The sequence below is a fragment of the Perca fluviatilis genome, chromosome 3, assembly GCF_010015445.1.
Source record: "Perca fluviatilis chromosome 3, GENO_Pfluv_1.0, whole genome shotgun sequence".
Classification (NCBI taxonomy): Eukaryota; Metazoa; Chordata; class Actinopteri; order Perciformes; family Percidae; genus Perca; species Perca fluviatilis.
The window spans coordinates 19,798,018-19,819,308 of record NC_053114.1 but is presented as its reverse complement, the minus strand read 5'-3'; the positions used below and the strand labels follow the sequence as shown (position 1 = coordinate 19,819,308).

General features: G+C 39.0%; 1 protein-coding gene across 6 annotated transcripts in view; it reads right to left on the bottom strand.

Annotated features, from left to right (window-relative positions):
• The window catches only part of LOC120555792 (protocadherin-9), a 221,836-nt gene that overhangs the window by 174,646 nt on the left and 25,899 nt on the right, over positions 1–21,291 (bottom strand). Inside the window, exon 3 of one of the 6 annotated variants that reach the window (XM_039794873.1) lies at positions 14,280–14,402. The exons of the other annotated variants lie outside the window; for them this stretch is intronic. Coding sequence (XP_039650807.1) covers positions 14,337–14,402 — 66 coding nt within the window. The 3' untranslated portion in view covers positions 14,280–14,336. Of the gene's footprint in view, positions 1–14,279; positions 14,403–21,291 lie in introns of those variants that run through there. 6 annotated transcript variants of the gene reach the window in all.

Below are 21,291 nucleotides of genomic sequence, written 5' to 3'. Positions count from 1 at the left end.
TCTTATTACTTTCCGTGTTTACCGGTGAGAAGCTAAATTGGATGCCTTGAGAAAGTTTAGCAAGAGTAGTAACTAAGATTGGAAACATTATTGTCATTTTGGGTTTGTATGCAATATGTTTTCTGTGTAGACATCAAGGTAAAGTTAGAGGAATATTGAGGTGATGTATCGTTTTCCAAGCTGCAATTTTGAATTGCAGACTGAACCAATTTACATTGCTCTGAATGGTCTTGCCAAGATGTTTTGGATACAACTTCTAAACAAACACACACAGAAAAGCATTCTTACAATTTGAGATGGACTTTGTGCTTGCGTTTGTGTACTCAAATGAGACACTCAGGCGTTCATTATCCTTGGTGATGTGATGTAAACTCTCTAAAGACTGCACCTGTATCTGAAGGTGTAATAGTTACAGTAAATCATTGGAGGAGGAAAACCTTCCCTTTTCTTTAGCTCAACATCCACAATGTCAATATCCACTGCATCTCAAGTTGTTGGGTAAACATCTATGAAGTTGTTCTAAATTTTTGTTGCACCTTTAATGTAGAATGCACATTGTGAAAGACCTTAATAATGGTAGCACTTCAAATTACGGCTCGGTAATAAGATGGTAATAGTGGGGTAACAGTGTGATAATAAAGAGGTAATATATAGGTAATAACATGTAATTACCAAAGTAATAACTATGTAATACATCACAGTAACCCTTAGATGCATGACCTACCGGTACCTACACTCTTCCAATTAGAATGAATGCGTTTTATGCGGTAAACTTCAGAAATTTCTTTCTTAAGTCAAAAAACGACTTACTACTTAAAAACACAATATCATACACACACACACACACACACACACACACACCTCATGATTGTGCTCAAGAATATATTTACATAGTGTGCATGTCTAAGGGCAGCACGGTCTCACAGCAGTTCGTGAAATGGTCACGTTAATTTTAATCTATTGATTCGTGTCCACGGACACGATTATCTCGTTTATTTCGTGTTGCTGAGAATGTCATTTATTCGTGTGGTCAGCACATAATGGGAAGCATCTATACGGAGGTTGGGTTTCGGAAAAGAAGCACGGTGAAAGGACACGCCACATGCCGGGATGCGATCCCCGGTCTCTGGGATGCCGACGCGCCACAACAACGGCATAGTTGGGGTTTACGCCGGGACGCGAACTCCGGTCTCCGGAGTGAAAGTCCTGTGTTGTTTGACCCATCCACAACCCCAACCAACCTCCTTACTTGGATTTTTGGTATTTAATACTACTTGCTACTGTAATCATGCTCTGATCACGAAATATGCTTCCCATTGAAATTCATTAGTTAAAAAACTGTCCTCACCTACTTGAAAAAAATGAGAAAAACGTGTCCTTGTATACAAATCCATAGATTAAATAATGTGACCATATCACGAACTACTGAGAAGTGCTGTAAATGCTAGCAGGTTTAGAGCCACTAGTAAAAATAATAAATCATTTTGAAATCATATTTGCTCTACTGAAAGCGCATGAAATCTTGCAAAACGTGCTTGTCTTTATAGCTTGTAACTATTGTTACATTCCATAGACTAAACATTTAATTGATTAAAAATAACCATAAGTTGCAGCCATACTATTTACAGTCTATGGTTGCACCCCAGCTACTGACAGGAAATATAAACACACCACTATTTAGTTTCATCAAGGCTGACTGTCATCGTGACACATTGTAATTGACTGACACAATATTGAGCACTGAAATTAATTTTCATCTGGAAATGTCAAAGTACCAACAGACCTTTCTGATATGTTGGTGGTTACTAGTTAGAAATTATATAACTACTGGTGTGTTCTGCCACAGAACACACCAAAAAGACGAGAGGAGACGAGACGTAATACATCTCTATAACAGCAGGCGGCGCTAATCTGTAATGTTGCCCAAGAAATGAAAACCGGCAGCTGATTGGACGAACGCGTCACATGGGTTTGTTTTCTCCGGATATTGAGAGCCAGACTGTCGCGGGGCGGCCGTTCAGAATACATCTCATATTGTGCTAAAATAGTTCACTGAAACGGTGTTTCTGAAAACATTTTAAGCGAGAATGCCAGGCGCCGCAATGCAGTTGCTGAATCTGTCTTCATTTCAGCTCAACAAAGGTCAGTTTAAAAGATTTTCATCAGATTTTGAGATACGTAGTCGTCACCTCATTGCGCTCGTCATTTCCGGGTGAGTCCCGATTTCCCTGCCGCCAACCGAACATGTCAGGTCGGCCAAAATGAACGCCAACAGCCCCCCAGACGGATGACGGCACGGGACACACCGAACAGATATGAGTCACTGACCTCGCCAGACTGTCCCACGGCCGATAATCGGGTTAATGTGTCCCGGGCCTTAGTAGCAGTGATCAGATCAGTGATTGGTAGAGAGTATTAAAAATAATGTTCAGGGTGGTGAGACTGCTGGCATTAGATGTGTGGATCAACATTAAATGTATACCTGACAGTCACAGTTGATAAAAATCAAAGGCTCCTAGGGTTAACCTTTGAAATTGCATAGAAAATGCTTGGGGTCATTTTTGACCCCACGTATGGAAAAGTGTGGTACTGATACAAAACATGCAATTACTAAAAAATATAATTAGATAAAAATCCAAATGGCCTCATGTCAAAGATAACCTATTTGAGGAATACATGAAAGATTATTACAAAGATATTGCAAAAAAACAACCGCTGGGGTCATTTTTGACCCCACTTATGCATCTAAGGGGTAATAAGATGTAATACTGGGGTAATAAGGTGATAAGAAGGTAACAGATGTAATAACATGCAATTACCAATGTAATAAGTAGGAAAGGGTTCGATAACCATATGTATATCTGGGTAATGGTAATATAGTTATATTAATATTGTAATAACATGATAATAATGGGGTAATATATGCTGATGTTTTCACTGTATTATAGGCTACTATCTGCGTAATACCTTGCAAATTAGATAAAACTTCTTGGAATTTAAAATTGGTAATTCCCATATTATAATGCTGAAATTCATCCACCCTTTATGTTCCAAACATTTCGCTTTTGTTTCAAGGTAATACTTTCGAAATGATATGTTTAATCTTGTGACTTCTTACCTGGAAACACATCTGGTAGTTTCTGTGTAATAACCATGAATCAGTGCTGCAAAATGCAAAACTGCTTGTTTCTATTGTATTACATGGTAATATTAGAATAACAGAGGTGTAGAGATTACCTGGAAATGCTTCTGGTAGTTTCTGTGTAATTTCCATGAATCAGTGCGACAAAATGCAAAACTGCCCGTTTCTATTGTATTATATGGAAATATTACCAGCAATTTCCACTGGATGCGGAACGTCTGCGGAACGTCTCCGGAACGTCGACGGAGTCATTAGGTTTCCATTAAAGTCAATGTGTGTATTTCCACAGACTGCGGAACGTCTGCGTCCCTACTCCGTCCCAGTTCCAGCAGATACGCAGAGCTTCTATTTTTGATGGACGCCGAAGAGCTCCGCAGCAATTTAGCACACGGCAGATAGTGCGGGACAGGAAGTCGAGCACAGAAACAAAATAAATATCCGGTTAATTTTCAAAATAAAATATGCTCACGGCGGATCATATTTCCCTGCACTACACCTTGAAAACACAGCACAGAGTTGTTTCCCCTCTACTCCTCTGGATGGAAACTAACTGGTGGTGGTTTTGTGGTTCTATTCTACCTGAATTTGCGAGAACTTGTGGGTCCTCGTGACTACAGCTGTCAGTCACGGCCGCAGCCGTTCCGCAACAAATCCGGACCCGGTGGGTATTCACGGACGGCAGAGCACGCAGCAGACACGCAGCGCAGCCGGTCCGCAGCTGTTACGCATCCAGTGGAAATCCCCGGTTAGAATAACAGAGGTGTAGAGATTACCTGGAAATGCTTCTGGTAGTTTCTGTGTAACAACCATGAATCAGTGCCGCAAAATGCATAACTGCCTGATTCTATTGTATTACATGGCACCAGAGAGGCAACCCAGAGCATTTTTCCTCCTTTACCTTTCTTCACAGTGCTGTGGAAATAGGCCTGGCAATGCATGACAACATTTAGCATGGTATTTGTTAAAGTTTACTTAAAAATAGATGGTTAAATTTGAACTATTTTAGTAATTGTATTGCAGGTGCATGATCCTAACACATGCTATATAACAGCTCTAAGTATATACTTCATTCTATATCCACTATATCTTATTTTAATGCAAAATAGAGTACAGTAACATAAACAAATGCCATATTAACAGAAAGGCAGAGCTGGAATTCAACAACGACGACAATGATGAAGCAGAAGAGGATATAAGGGGGAACTAGTATATAATGCAAAGTCATTTTCTAACCTTTGAAGCTACTTTGATGTTGAAGGATGTTATATACCATGGGTAAGTATCTTGTTAACCATCCTCCAAGGTTTGAATGTCAAAAAATACCTAATTTACTGTAATTAAAACACTTTATTGTATCAAAGGGAGCATCTGCCAGCTTCATCTGTGGGTTGCAGTGAACCTTCTCCTCATGAATATGTAAATCAACCGTGAACCTAAAAAAAAATCTACTTAAAGCCGAGGGCCAAAACCACCCAGTAATAAATCACAATGTGATAAGAAATAATATAAGAGTGGATTCAAATGAGTCAATAGTAGGGCCATATAAGGTAATCCACAATTAATAACACAAAGACTTCAGATGTTATCTGCTCTGGTCAATCTCTAATGTCAGGGAATTAGATGAAGTCAAGTGTGACAGCAAAGCTAATGGTCCAGATAGATTACCTCCAGGCTGATGGGGTTTGTTCAGCTAACTCAATGGTTCCTGTTAGTGTCACCAAGGTTTGCAACTAAATGTGCAGGATTTTGAGGATCCAGGGGTATACAAGGGGAAGATGGAAGTTAGAGATGTAGTAGGTCAGCAGTCCTGTAGATGACTGCATTGAGCACAGGATTACCACTGTTAGGGTAAAAGATTCTAATAATGGTAAAACATGTTTAGTTAAAGGAATACGCCACCGTTTGTTGAAATAGGGTTATTCACCGTCTCCTCTATATTTATATAAATGGGCAAACGCATTTTTGTCGCAGTGCATGCATTGTCTTAGTCCGGCAGCACCTCCACTAGCTTAGCTTAGCGTAGTGAATGGAATCCTTTGTTGCCGGTTAGCATTCACAACGAGTACAAATAGCAATGCCGATTAAGACTAGACGATTTCCTAGGCAGATATTGATTTGGGACTATATTGGGTGGAAGCACAGCCGAAGCACTGCTACTTTGGCGCAGAGATATCATGCAGCTTTCTGAAGTAGTCTTAGTTGAAAAGAAAACAGTACTTTAGAAACATACTTTGTTCATCATAACTTGCTTATAATTTGAATGAGATCCACAACATCTTTCAAAAGCTTGATCTCTTTTCAGCTCCACACAGTGAACACCCAGAATTGCTGGTCGGGGAAAATACAGTTGGATGTTTAACAGAGGTTCACTTGATATTGCAGTATTGATTCTACTTCACACTTTAGACAAATTGTGTATGCCCTTAAGGTAACAACAAAAATAAAAGTGAAAGAAATCACAGATCCAAGTTTTCCAGGCCTTTGGGAAGAAATTAAGTTCAGTTGGACTTTAAAAGGGGCTGTTAGATGGAAGGTTGGATGTGATTTTGCCATCAACCATTCACTTGTTCCACAATCTGCTTTTGCAATAAATTCTAAAAGCTGCAGGTCTCTGGCTCTCCTTCTGTTCTATGCCATAAAGCAGTTTTCTTTGTGTGATACGGCATATTATCCATGAAATCCAACCCTGGAGCGCAGGGATGTGAAATGTGACGCAGAAAGCTGAAAGAGGCTGCCAATCATCTAATTGTACTACTATTTCATAACCCTTTAAAAACATGTCAGTAATGTGACATGGAACATGACGCACCTTTGAACACTCAAAAACTTAAATTATGTTCCATAATAACGCAGAGGAAAATAATAGGTAGAATCCGGAGACAAGATATCATTTTAAGACACATAAAAAATTGTACATAACCTAAAAATGATTCCCCTTACCCTAACCTGAGATTAGGCCTACCTGCCTAACAGAAAATAAAAAATAGGCTAAACCTGGATTAACACCACAGCAACGGGCCCTAAAGGAAATGGGAATGCACACAAGGTTGGCAAAGTGGTTTACACTTACTTATTTGCCAAAGTGTTGCCTCTGATGTGCTTTAATTCTCCACAGAACACTTGTATCTGCTACCTTATCCATTTCTGAACCAGTTAGGTAGTTAGGAAAATGTATTTTCCTACAAAAAAATGAATTGGTTCTTACACTTAAAACATCCATTGTGACTCCAGGAGAGAATACAGTTTGTATCTTGTAACAGTTTGTCACAGTGCATAACAGCAGTGTGCTGAAAAGAGAGCACAATGATTCATAAAAAACCTATCTCTAAATTTACTAGGGTTGGCAAATTTCAGGGCGCATCTGCCCCTTGGCCACAATACTCTAAATAAAAGTAATCACTAAAATGTTGGAGCCACACTCCAATGCAGCGATTATGCATTGCACCTTCATTAAAGGTTCCCTAGGGAACTGCTAATAGCGCAATGAAGCTATTTTTCTACGAATGGGTCCCTGTTATAATTGTCATTTTCACATGCAACACTACACAGTCCAACCAAAGGTGTCACACTTTTCCACTGTTCACAGGTGGTGGTAATGTAACGCCAACATATGCTGCAATGAGTCCACAAAGACCGGGAAGAAGATGACTGCAAGCTAATAAACATGTAGTCTCTCATTGCTCCGTGTCAGCGCTTGAGTAAGGTCTAGCTACAAGACTTAGGACTGCTACAAGGGAAGAAAATGCTCTGGGTTGTTTGCATTTCTTTAAACCAATCACGATCATTTTAGGCTTAGGGATGCAGCGATGTTGCCCTTGCAAAATAAATAGGGGAGATAGCGGAAGAATGACATCCGGCACATCAGGCTTTGTACTGGCACTGTACATCTGGTGAGCCAAACCAAGTCCCGATTGCATTTTCTCCTTGGTTTCTCAAGGGGGTTGAATCTGCCCACATGCCTCTAATTTAGTCCTTTGCCTGTCTTATCATATTGCAGAATCAAACACAGCAAATAGAAAGCATTTCCATAGGGATGCTCATTTAGCAGTAACACAAACAGAAGCCACTTGCTGCCTTAAACTACATTCAGAATTTTAAGATAACGTGTCAGTTGTGATTACTGTTTGTATCACAACTCTATTCTTCAGAGTTAGGCTACCATTTGAAAAATATCTCCACCTAATGTAGAGAACTTTGTGTTCACATTTGTTTCAGCTTGGAGCCTTTTATGCTGTTGAAAATTTGATTTGTTATACTTACATTTCATTTTTTTGTTTTCAGGTTTTATCACTCCGGCTAAGTGTGCGCAAGCCATGCAGAGTCAACCACGTACTTACAAGTGGAGGGGACACACACACACACACACACACACACACACACACACACTTCCAAACTCTATAATAATGTGCAGATCTTCTGTAGTGATCACTGTCACCCTCCTCAGAGATACTTAATGACTAAATCTCTTTCTAACTGGCAGGGAATCACATAATTGGCTGTGGTCCATTTACTCACCCGCGTGTGTGTCCTCTCACTAACAGCAGATTTTAATGAATCGGTTTTACAGTGATTAGAGCTCCTGGCTATAGGGAGGTCAGGGAGGGAGTGAGCGACTCTGACCACTGACAGACGGCCAAGCACGGATGTCTGTAGTCTGCGTGGTCTGAGCCCGATGTGATGGGCTTAATCAAAATGTTACAGTTTTCTCTCTGCCTTGATAACTCTCTGTCTGCTGTGTCACTGCACCTTGCTATCTCTGAGAATGTGCGTTACTATCTTTCTCCCTGTCTGATAAAACACACACACACACACACACACACACACACACACAGTACTGTATATCTCTGTTTCCTGCTAATAGCATTATGGCAATTCACACAGTATCCATGGTACCCAAAACGTATCTCGAGGGGACTGAACTACAGGTGACTGAAGCAATTTAAATGATGTTCACTCATGTCTGCCTTTTTTCACAGCTTATCTTGTGCAATAGTTGATAGGAATTTCAAAAAAAAAGGAAAAACATTCCCAAATATCTTTTATTTTTAATCAACCATACATGTGCTATTTTAACCCTTTTGCAGTATAAACAAGTTTTTAAGAATGCATTACTTCCAGCAAATTGTACTGAGGTTGAATTTTCCCCAATTTCCTTTCATCTTTTTTATGTTGTGCACATCATTGTGTGGTCTATGTCAGTCATACCCTCAGGGAAACAGATCTACGACAGCTAAATGGGACCTCAAATTTGTATTATAATTGTAGCCAGAAGAATTTCTAAACATCAACTGTCATAGCCAGTTTAACAGAACTAAGTACATTTACTCAAGTACTTTGTTTTGAGGTACTTGCACTTTACTTGACTATTCCCATGCTATGTTACTTTATACTCTACCACATTTCAGAAGGAAATAGGTTATGTTCACCCCATTGTGCATAACATATGATGCTTTGTTAGAGATTAAACTACCAAACAGTATATTAAGTAGATCAAAATGAGTTTTACTTCTGTCATTTACAACATAAAATGTGGCATACACAGTAATGCATCAGTAATAATATTATAATATCACAATGAAAGGGGTCATTCTAGTGCCGAAAGAATACTTTTACTTCTGATACTTGTTGATGATGTATTTTCTGCGGCAAATATTTATGTACCTAAGAGAGAATTTGAAAGCAGGACTTTTTGTGCTAGTTTCCTATTTTACCTAGTAAGTAAAATATCTGAAAACATCTTGCACCACTGCACAATGCAGCAATGAATATGGTTGGAGATTTATGTTGTTAATATGTGTCACGATATAAGATTCTAAAAATGAGAAATTTGACAAAATCACAACGTGAAATGACAAAATGTGTAGCAAGAAGTAGCCTACGACTTAATGTAACTCTCGTGTTTTTTTTCATGCATTATAGCCAAAATTCAGGTCACACACTGTAAAATACTGTAACATTAAATATACATTTAGAATGATGGCAGGTGAATGAGGACCTAGCTTTGTTTTGGGTTTTAATTCATAATTATTTGCCCAATACTTGCTTTTGATCTTTGTGAACACTAAACAGGGAACTTAAAATGCTAAAACACCAATATGCACACATACAAATACCTTCAGTGGCATCTGCTGGTTGATAAGCACGGCTCATAGCCTGTAAACCAGCCACTGTGGGGATAAAACGCATGGCACACAGCAGTGCACTGCAGAGCCAACTCCACTGATTTACCATGTCAACTTCACTAATTCACCATGTTCTCCATGTTGGCCAGACAATCCATGTAGACAGCTTCAAACCAACCACACTGACAGGAGAAGCAATGGCAGTTGGGGGTCTGCCCAGTACGTCTCTGGTTATGACACGCCCGTCAATCAAATGGAAATACCACAATATGCAAGCCAGAGAGCTGTTGTGATGGTGCTGCTGCCAGAAGAGCCACAGATGTAATTTCTTTGTCAGCATTGCAACCTACATCCCAAAATACTGATCCAACCAGTTTCTACTTTCTAATATTGTTTAATATTTCATTATTACTGGCTGAAATGACACCTCCAGGTTACCAAGGAACCATTGTTACATTATGTAAAATGGATTGTATTTGCAGTTATATTAATTTTCATGTTTTTTGTCTAGTCTTATCATGCATTACTTATTAAATTAATTATTCATGCTGAACATGAAGTAAAGCTAAGAGACAAGATGAAGATAATCCAGTCATGGTTTATGTTTTGGAAAAACAATAACATGGTCAAGAATACTTTTTATGTAAAATTGAATATTAGTTGTTGTTTTGTGTCATATTTACTGCAGTAAAATACACTGTGTCTGTGAAAATTCTGCTCCCATACACAATCACTCATGCACAACATTGTTTCCGGTTGCTTAATCTCATTTATTTTTTCCATCTTTATTTGTTTTGGATGCTTTTATAATGCCTTTATGCGCCGCCCTTTCAGAAACTAGTTCAGTGGAGGCCCAAATGTGCCAAAAGCAAACAGTCTCACAATTGTCGCTTTGGACCAATCACTGCACATTATATCCAGAATATATCTGCAAACGGACTGGAATTAAGATGAACCATTGTTCAAAAATAATCTCTCTACAATGGGGGGGGGGAATCAATTTACCTCCTTAAGTAGACAAATCAAAGGATTCACACCACGTCCAATATAAATGATAACGGACTGAAGCCTCTCTAAGATTTAAAAGATTATTCTAATTTGCCTGGGTCATCTTTTTCTTATATGCCGTTATGTCCAGGTCCATGTAGTGAACCTCTTCAAAGGCATTTGATGACAGAAAGAAATAGTACCAAGTACTCATCCAGATGTATGTTTTGTGTATAGAAATATAATAAACATCACATGGGAATAGATTTGAGTACAGAATTAAAAATAAAAAAATAAATCAGTAAACAGCTAATGCATTTCAAATGGTCTTCCTGTAGCTTATCTTTTTCTTCAAAACACTGCTAATTAAAAATACATCCAAGCCCCTTCTGTCATGTCACAAAAATCACTCATTACCTTTATTCATATGTTTTGGCAAAGTCCAGAAGTATGATGTTTAGGTAAATTTCGGCCCTATCAGTTATGATCACCACCAGACACTATGTTATACTAGGGAATGATTCCTTTTAACTTAACTGTCAAGCTATCAAAGGCTATTTTCTTTCTGGTCTTACAGCTGCAAAGAAAGATGTGGTAACGAGAAACCACCTCATGTCCTTAAATTAGATCATTGGTTGTCTTCATTCTATGGTTAACATTTTTTAGAACTGTCAGTGACACATGCAAATTATGCAAAAAAATGGGGAAATTTTTTTTAAATTGAGTTTTAGTCCCAGTGAATCAAGAATGGTATGCTGCAATATATTGGATCCATTCATGCATGCCTTCCTTCCTTATAAATTGTTGTTAGAGTTTGAATACATGTGCACACGTCTCATATGCAACCAACCAAATAAAAACAAACCGGTCACTACCTGTGATATAAGGATAAAAGGCTTTGCTTAATGGACTACACTGAGTTTTGGGAGATTAGCTTGTTGGTCAACCTACCGTTACATGATGAGAAAACAAAAAATATCCATGTGTCCCTGGCATTGTTTGCTTCAGTGCTCAGGCTTAAACGCTCAGCATGCGCTAGCATTGACTGACTGTATTGCTGACCTAGGGGCTGAATGGATTATGACTTTATATACACCTACTATAAAAGTGTAATGTGCATCTGGATATGCAATACAGACAATGAACAATCTGATCATGCCCTTGCATTTACCCATAGTACTTGGTATCTGCATATGCCAGCTTACTGTAATTGGATCTTGTTTTTTATGAGCGCTTTGCAAAATAAGGTCAATGCAGGAGGGTTAAAGAGGTGCCCATTCTGTGTATTGTGTTGTCACATACATGGGCAGGTGTAGAGTCACATGGGGCAGTTGTTAGTACAGGGCCAAGACATTTTGCAAGTTTTACAGACATGAGTTGTCCACCAGATAAACCACCTCAAGAAGTCCTCTGTTGGTCCTCATGTTGGCCCCAATTTCCTTATCAATAGCATAAGGGGTATGATGATAATCAAAGAATAATAAACCCAGAGCCCGATGCCACAAAAGATGATCTATCTCCTTTTGTTGAAACAAAACTCAAACATTAAAGGTCCCATGACATGGTGCTCTTTGGATGCTTTTATATAGACCTTAGTGGTCCCCTAATACTATATCTGAAGTCTCTTTCCCGAAATTCAGTATTGGTGCAGAATTACAGCCACTAGAGCCAGTCCCACAATGAGCTTTCCTTAGGATGTGCCATTTTTGTGTCTCTAGCAATTGAGGAGGAGAGAGGGCGGGGCAAGGTGGAGGGTGGGGGTGTGGCCTTGACCAACTGTCACTTTTCTCGTTTGAAAGCCATGATGTCTCTCTCCCATGGGTTGGCCAAATTCTCTGGGCGGGCAAAGCAGAGAAAGGGGAGGTAATCTTGCTTGTTATGACCTCATAACAAGCAAGATTCCAGAATGGCTCATCTGAGCTTTCATTTTCTCAAAGGCAGAGCAGGATACCCAGGGGTCGGTTTACACCTATCACCATTTCAAGCCAATTGGGGACCATAGGCAGGCTGGGGGAACGCATATTAATGTTAAAAAACCTCATAAAGTGAAATTTTCATGCCATGGGACCTTTAAACAATGACTGCGCCAGAACTATAGGACCATTCCTCAGTTGTTACGGTCAGCTGGTCATCATCCATCTACAAAGCCGCTCTTACAAAATTTCAAGAAGACTTAAACTTTTAGGACTACTTCCTACTCCTTTATCTTCTTCTACCACAATGCACTGTAAGTAGAGATAGTGAGTGGCTCATATCGATCTTAAAGGTTGACAGTTTACCAAGATAAAAGCTGCCTCTTAAGTCATAGGGATGGCCAGTTTCCCAGTATGCTAAATTCACGAGACTCTACCATCTCTCAATAAGAACACATTAGCTGTAAAAAAATTACTTTAGAATAGATATAAGGCTACTTTTTAACATATATTTGGTATAACACACGTTATATTTCTTCAGCAAATTTATTTTAAAATCACATATTTTAAATCGTTCTAGTTCATGTTTTAGGTTCATTACAATACTGTCAAGAAGTCATCAATAATTCAGTCTGATGTCATCAATCCCGTCTTTGGCACGTTCCTCAGAATGATGGTTTGACATTAAAACCAATGACATTAAAGATAATGCAAAAATGTTACCCTGCCAGCGTGCAAGCAAATAACCACCATGACAGTCTAGCAGGAAAAGGTCAGAATGGAAATGACTGCTCACTCATTATTGAGCTCCTGAGGCAACTTTTTACTCTTACTTGTTAATAAGTGTCAAGGCAGTTAGTGCCAATGCCCGTTACCTTTAACTGGTGTGGGAGTATAGGCTACTTCTCTCGACAGCTTTTGTCCACGGCGGGACATGATTAACTACAGTTACTGTAATTAAGGACTTGTTTATGTCCTTATACACATTTCAGAAGTTGGAATCAGTTTTCACTGAGTTTTTCAAGTATGCTTTGATAAATTTACCCAATTTTGATATTAATGACATTAACAGAGAAAAGAGTATACACAAATATAGGCTCTTTTATAGCACTGCAATGGAAACTGGCCATCTGCTTACCTTCCAACCATGGACAGACTTGTGGAAACAGTAGTGGTAAGGATGTAGGCCTTTACTAGATAGGACTGGTTCAGTTGGTCAGACATTTCGTCCCCCCATGTAAAAATCGAAAGTCATTTTTTCTAGGCTTCAAAGAATGTTGAAAAACGTAAAAAAAAGTTTTAATGGGATTTAAAGTTGAAAAGCAGTGTATGAAAGATGTGGAACATCTTAAAGTTTGAATGGAGTCGAAAATGCATGGGAAAAGTGTGAGAATTCTGAACATTCCGTCCATTACATTGAATTTGGAATATGTATTCATGAATGGTAAAAGTAATAGTAATTTCCTAATTGAGTTTTTACGTCAAAAAATGTGAAAGGACTTGAATGACAGAAAATGTGGTGGAATAATAAAGATTGAATAGATCAGAGGCTGTGAATTCTTTAGGACTTCACCCACGATTGTTGGTAAGATGATGAATTAGCAACAAACAAGTTAATGAGTACGAAAAAAATGGCCCCATCAGCTGCTACACAAAATATTAACTAAGATCCATATTTATTTATACATACCAACAACCTAAGCTGTGACTAGCTGGTGTGGTGAACATATGTTAGAATCTTACACTGATCCAACTACAAATGCTGACAAATTAAAAGCATTTAAGTGCTCGCCAACATTTCATGCCACGCTCTCTTTCTAAACTTAAATTTTAATGTTGAGAAATACCGAGGTGAAATTGAAGCTCTGCTGCAAATCTGTAGCATCTGTTGTATCACAAGCCAGATAAAGGATTTATTTTTTTATATTTTGTCACCCCTCCCTTTCCCCACCTCTCTTTTTCCCTGTGCACACACTCAATCCTCAGTGTTGACTGGCCAAGATAAGACATCAGCTGCGAGTCATCAGGCACAAAAAGGGCCTGCGGCACGCAGCTTTGCCTCGTCTTGACTCGCCTCACAGCGAGGGACACATCTCTCCATCCCTGTAGCAATCGATGACACCCTGGTCACCTCTTGTCCCAGCTCCCCCTCCTTCTCACTGATCTCTTCCGCTAACGCGTGTTCCCTTCGAATGTGTGTTCCAACTTGTGACTCCCTCGTATCTGTACTTGGTGGTCCTGCATGGAGACAAAATGAATTAACAAAAGCGCAAACATGGGTCTCACACAGACTCATACACACATACCAAAGAAAGTCAATTAAATGTTTGCTTGGGAATCTAATAAATTCGAAAGCCGGGTTTTCATGTTTACATTAGTGCTTGTAATTTGCCATATCAACTGGAATCACTCAGGACACATTTGAATGTTTACAGAGCGCCGGCATTACTGTGGTTGTTCAATTATCTTATTCTCACGAGTTCTATGCCAACATTTCCACAGAGATGCTTTGGCAAGACTTCTGTGATGTTGAGAAATACAGTGAGAATGTTGTTGGTACTCAAAATCAATATACTATAAAGCTAGCATAAAAAATTACATATTGATAATATTATTAATATAGATATTGCTATACAGATATTAAGTCGAAGAACAAAGTTCTTTCAAAGCATTAATAAAAAAAATACTTGGATCATTAGAGGATCATTTATCCACAAAAATGTATGTAGCTGATAACATAGCCTATAATTAAGCCATAGTTAATTAATGAATAAAACCAAAATGTAATCTGCTTTAATTACGCACTTTTCTTTTTTAATTTGCTTCTGGGTGAGATCATCCTCTATAAAATCACAGAAGACAGACTCGCTTGTAAAATCCTAACAACTGGATACCTTTATATGCAGCCTTAAAAATGTGTGTGATGAGTAGCAGGAAAGGTTGCTTTGAAAAGTACAGGCTCAGAGGATGAGCGACTGTGTGAATAATAGGACTTGTCAATCTCTTACAATGCACAAGAAGGATCACAAGCGTTCTGAGCTAAAAATAACCACGAGTGGTAATGAAATTAAAACGACTCTGCCTCTAACCTCTGATTAGAACCAAACAGACTGTTCCAAATAGAAATTTAAAACTTTCCGTGTGAAAAAAAACAATGCAGTTCACGTAGTGTGTGGGGTAGGGGTGTGAATGCCTCTGTGTGTGTGTGTGTGTGCGTGCGTGTAGGCATGGGCCAGTATAAGATTTTGACGTTATGATAACCTTCAGCACACACTGCACACTGGCAGGGACAGGAATTTCTAAACTGAACTTTCTGTCCTTTAAGACTCATAAAAAACAGCTCATACCTTAGGAACGGTATGGCAGAAAATGTTAGGTATACCTTGAAACCGGAGTGTGTGTGTGTGTGTGTGTGTGTTACGTCAATAAGAACGAGAAAGGCTCCTGACCGAACGTCCTTATTTTACGAGTTGGGTGTGAGAATGTGTTGGTGGGGTAGGGGTGTGAATGCCTCTGTGTGTGTGTGTGCGTGCGTGCGTGCGTGTAGGCATGGGCCAGTATAAGATTTTGACGTTATGATAACCTTCAGCACACACTGCACACTGGCAGGGACAGGAATTTCTAAACTGCACTTTCTGTCCTTTAAGACTCATAAAAAACAGCTCATACCTTAGGAACGGTATGACAAATGAAAATGTTAGGTATACCTTGAAACCGGAGTGTGTGTGTGTGTGTGTGTGTGTGTGTGTGTGTGTGTGTGTGTGTGTGTGTGTGTGTGTTAGAGGATGGATACCCGAACCGAGCCCATCGGGTACCGCCGGGTCCCGACAGGCTCTTCGGGTTCAGGTCGGGCTCGGTCACATCAGCACGATAAGGCATTGGACATTTTTAATTTAAAATAGCTTATTATGTTGGTGCGCACTTGTGTTAACGTGTGCTTGTTGCCCCGTGTGCGCTGATGCGCTCATCTGTTGACATTTCCGAATGCCTTCCTACAGTTGCTTAATAAAAGCGGGCTTTCCACACAAACAAACGTACATGTGTCATTAGTATGCGAAAAAAAGAGAGATTTTAACTGTGTCAGGCTTGGGTCGAGCTTGGACATAAATATCTTAATGCCTGTCGGGCTTGGGCCAGGTTCGGACAGAAAAATGCGGCCCGATCCGCACTCGTGTGTGTGTGTGTGCGTGTGTGTGTGTCTTAGAAATTATGCTTTTGAACTGCAATTTCTTTTTTGCCAATTACATTTTAAAAGACAACATGATGAACTTTGGCACTAGAGAGCGCGGTTCGTATCCCAGTTCCCGTGGCTAAGGTTAAGGAAAGATTTAGGTTTCGGTAACATGTTAAAAAGTAAGTTCTCCTCATCACATGCTTGAAGTCACTGTTGACTTTTTCAATACTTTAGCAGGTCTAAGCTGCAAGCAGTACACGATCATATATGATGATGTGTATCACGGCTATTTTTGCTTAAAATGTCAAATAAAGAAAACTATATAAATATTCTCTATTCTGTTGTTTGCTGTATACTTGTTTTTGCTTGATTTAATACAATAAAAAACATTGTTTATATACTATGCTCCAGTAAATGTCTTGTCGTTTATGATGGTCTAAAGGCCTTTAGATTTCAAACCATGAAATTATTCTCCCACAATGAGTATTCTACTTTATAACGATGCTGTTTGTAAAGCTAAGTTACACTTGTAAGTGCCAGTTCCAGTATGCCATATTGCAAAAACTGTGCACATGTATTGACTAATACATAGTCTGCAATGTAGATGGAAGCAGGGTAGGTCAGAACTTTGTTTTGAGAAAATAATACCTAAAGTTGAAAAGCACTTTTTCTTTATAAATCTCCATTTCTTATAACAGTAGTTCATTCCTAACTCTACTATGACTGCACCTGAGTTATGGAGCACACATACTGTACATAACCTGTGAGAGGGGACACGCAGATCAGTCCGATCCAACAGAGATGGTTCATGGACAGGATATGAGTGAATGTTGAAACTTGATTAAAGGAGAATAACACATGCAGGATGTCAGTCTGACTGACAGTGCTGTGATTGGACTAATACTCTTTGGTTTTCAAAAGCAGCCTCAGTCTGTGCACATCGGCTGCAGCACGTCAAACCCTATCAGAAATACCACTATGTACAGCAGCTCAATGCAATTCAGCACCACAGCACAAACAACAAAGATCACAAGCCATTCTATCTCAGTATGACACTCCTAAAGACTGTCAAAGACGCCCATTCTCCCTCTCTCTCAAAAACATAGATACACAAAGTGAGATCCCATTCATGTGTGAACAGATGTCTGCTCATAAACACAAACTCGCATACATGTATACACATGTATGGATGTATTCAGGTCTTGTTATAATTACAAGCTCCAAGGATCTGACTTGCAGAAGAACAGTCTTTGTTTTCACTTCCATCAACTCAAAGAGAAGGTGTCAGTCATATTTCTGAGGGTGTTCAATAATAAACAATGCTGCCTACAACACAATAAGAGGTTACTTCCTGTTGTTAACACAGCTGCACACACCTGCTCTTGTTTGGAGCGACTGGAAAGTCAGATCATTTCCTTTGTTTTTATCATCTAATGGCACAATTGTGTGCCACAGTGCACAGCTCCCCAGAGCAAAGGTAATGGTGAGATGCCACCCTCTTTCCAAAGCAAGCCATGTTTACTGTTATGCAGAATGACAAGCACATGCAGGGAAACTGACAATGTGCAAGTGTAAATTAGGTCCCCAGTCTGCTGCGCATTAATTATGAATTAAGTATAATTGCGGTGGGATTTTCTGAAGTCAATTCAGTTGGACTGACTGTAATATGAATATGTTCCTAGCAAACAAGCTGTACGTTTTAAATGGCATAAAAGAAAAGCTCAATCGCAGCTGGTCAAAAACACAAAAGAATGGTAAACAACAATGTAAAGAAAAGTCTGCAAAGAGCTCAGATTCACAGCAATTTAGAAAGTAGAATGGTGCCTGATGAAAATTATGTTGTGTTTCTTGAGACTTGATGCATGAATGTGTATCTCTTGGTCTATGTATCTACTTGTTTGTGTTTATTACAGTACAATAATAAAGCAAAATCTAAATTTTATGCAGTGTCCGTGCCAAGCATTTGCCTGACTCTGTGTAGTGCAGCATACAAGTGAACCTAACAGACTGACCTGATACTATAGATGAGCTACTGCATAACAACACAAACAGACATCCCTTAATTTCCTCTGTACCAGTTGCTGTTTTGGCCATGCCCCTAACCAAACCAATGGAGGTTCTTAGGATTTGTGTAACAGGGAAACAGGAATTCTAATTGCAACTATCTGTCAACAACTGTCACACTTTGGTCTGCACTTACAGTATATAGCTGCAACAAGAGGTATGTAGAAAAACAAACTACTGTACAGTAATTGCAAGTTATTTACAGTTATTTAAGTTATAGAAATGGCACACAAACAAGCACAAGCACAGAAACTCCAAACCTGCAAAGACAAAGTCAGCCAAAGTAAGGCTCTGTTTTTTAGTGCTGGTGGAGTCTATGGTGTCTATTTCTGTGGCAGTGCAAAGAAAAGTCAAAGCTGCAGTAAGTTGGTTAAAGTTTATGTTCCTGCCATTGCACACTGTCTGACTATTTGGTATTTTGGTGCCCATTGCAGATGTTGGTATTTTGGCAAAAAGTGTCTATTTGATGTAACACTAAAAATAATGCACTTTTTGTTGCACTCTCACACCTCTACAAATATAACCGCACCACAGCCAGTCATGTAAATGGGTGAGGACACAATGATTAATGGCCACACCCCTCCAACTTACACTCTACAACTCCACCATGTCGTGCAACGGCCTATTTGAGCGAAAATAGACTCATTGACCTTGTTCACGTGGCCTTGCACTTTGCACTGGTCTAAGTGACTGCACCATTAAAATAGAGACACAGTATTAGACCCAATGAGATGTAAAGGCTCCGACACACCAACCCGATGGCCGACCCTCGGCAGAAAAGGAAGTCAAGAGAATTTAATACATCTCCGTAACAGGCGCTACTCTGTATGGTCGCCCAAAAGATGAAAACCGGCAGCTGATTGGACGAAACGCGTCACGTGGGTCTGGCTTCTCCTGAATTTCAAAGCCAGACCATCTTGGCAGCTCGTTCAGAATACGATCTCATATTTTACAAAAATAGTTCACCGAAACGTGTTTCTGAAAACATTTTAAGCGAGAAATCATTTCAGATCGACAAAGGTCAGTTTAAAAGATTTTCGTCAGATTTTGAGAGACTCTAGTCATGCTCATCCCGCTCGTCATTTCCGGGTTAGCACTCCACCAACCAGATTGGTCATTGGCCAAATGAAGGCCGACGCCTCCTCTGACTGACGATGTCACGGAACACACCGAACAGCCTCGAGTCACTGATCTCGCAAGACTGTCCGACGGCCGATAATCGGGTTTGTGTGTCAGGCTCTTAGGATGGTGTTGAGATTGGATGTGCTATAATGCATTTATATATATATACACTATAAAGTAACTCAAGCAACCATAAGTATAGCATGTTTGTTTATTTAATGATATAGCAATAACAATGTGATTTTGATTGCTTTAATGTTTAACTGTAGTTTTTTTTAATTTCAAACAGCAATAAAAGATTAATGCAATTAAGACTTTTCTATGGTGGTTTAGTTCAAAAGCTCAAACATCCCAGAGCAAGACTGTAATATTTGATTAAAATTCAAAATGTATGATTACTTAAATGGATTGGTGATCCTCTAAAATGCTAAATCTGCTGTGCCTGGGTGCAGTGTTTTGAAACATCTATTTCTTAAAATGACTGATGCTCATTCAAGTGTGTATTCCCTGTACTCTTTGTTAATAGATCATTGCCTATAATATATGCGTTTCTGCTATTTTGGAAGATTTGGGCATTTTCTAAAGATTTATAATCCATAAATGACTGCAGGGTCAGCCTATCTTATCATGTGAGCTACTTTTTCAAAAACTGGAAATCTAATTAAAAAGGTGAGCAACCAGTGCTGGTCAACCAAATTCAATAAAAAACTACAATAACAATAAGGAATTCACTTCGTAATGCGCTCCTGCTATGATTTCTGTAGAGCTGCAAAGATTAATTGATTAGTTGTCATCTCTTAAATTAATCGCCAACTATTTTGATAATAGATTGGTCGGTTTGAGTAATTTTTTTATAGACAAAAGAAAAAATTCTTTGATTCCAGCTTCTTAAATGTGAATAATTTCTAGTTTCTTCTCTCCTCTATGACAGTAATCTGAATATCTTTGAGTTGTGGACAAAACAAGACATTTGAGGACGTCATCTTGGGCTTTCTGGGAAACACTGATCCACATTTTTTATAGATCAAACAACTAATCGAATAATGGAGAAAATAATCAACAGATTAATCGACTATGAAAATAATCGTTAGTTGCAGCCCTAGATTACTGACTTAAAAAAAAGACAGTGAACAAAAAGCAGTTAGCCTATCAGTACGAATTGATGGACAAAAAGGATCAGTGTGGAGTAGAAGGACGGCAAGAAACAAGCATTGAACAATAACAAAAGCTGTTTAAAGATGGATGTTTCTTGCAAAAACTGACATTCAATGTTTTACTTAACAGCTTACCAGAAGACAGCCAGAATGACTCTCCGCCTGAATGATAAAGGAATTTAACTTGCCACGGAAAGTAAACATTTTCTTCCATTCCAGGCCGTGGCCAATGAATGACTCTCAGTCCCGAGCAGGCCTGAATTCTTTCACAATGTCTCAAAACAATTTATATTTGCAAACCATAAATTATTAGTTTGAGGTATTATTTTGCAGGGGCTTATTTTGTCGGATTTGCATAGCATTAATTTACAGGATTCTAGGATTCTAATAATGAAAATAATTAAACACTATACTGAGCAATAGTCTGTTCTTAAGTGGGATTTTTGGGCAGAAAATGATTCAGTGTTCACACCATAATTATTCACAGTAATGAGAGTGATTTAGAGTGAGTGTGACTGGGTGGCTATTGAACATTATGAGTATATTTTTGCCCCTTTCCAGAAAAAAAAAAAATCATATTATGATCAACATGTGATTGATTTGGATGTTCCAA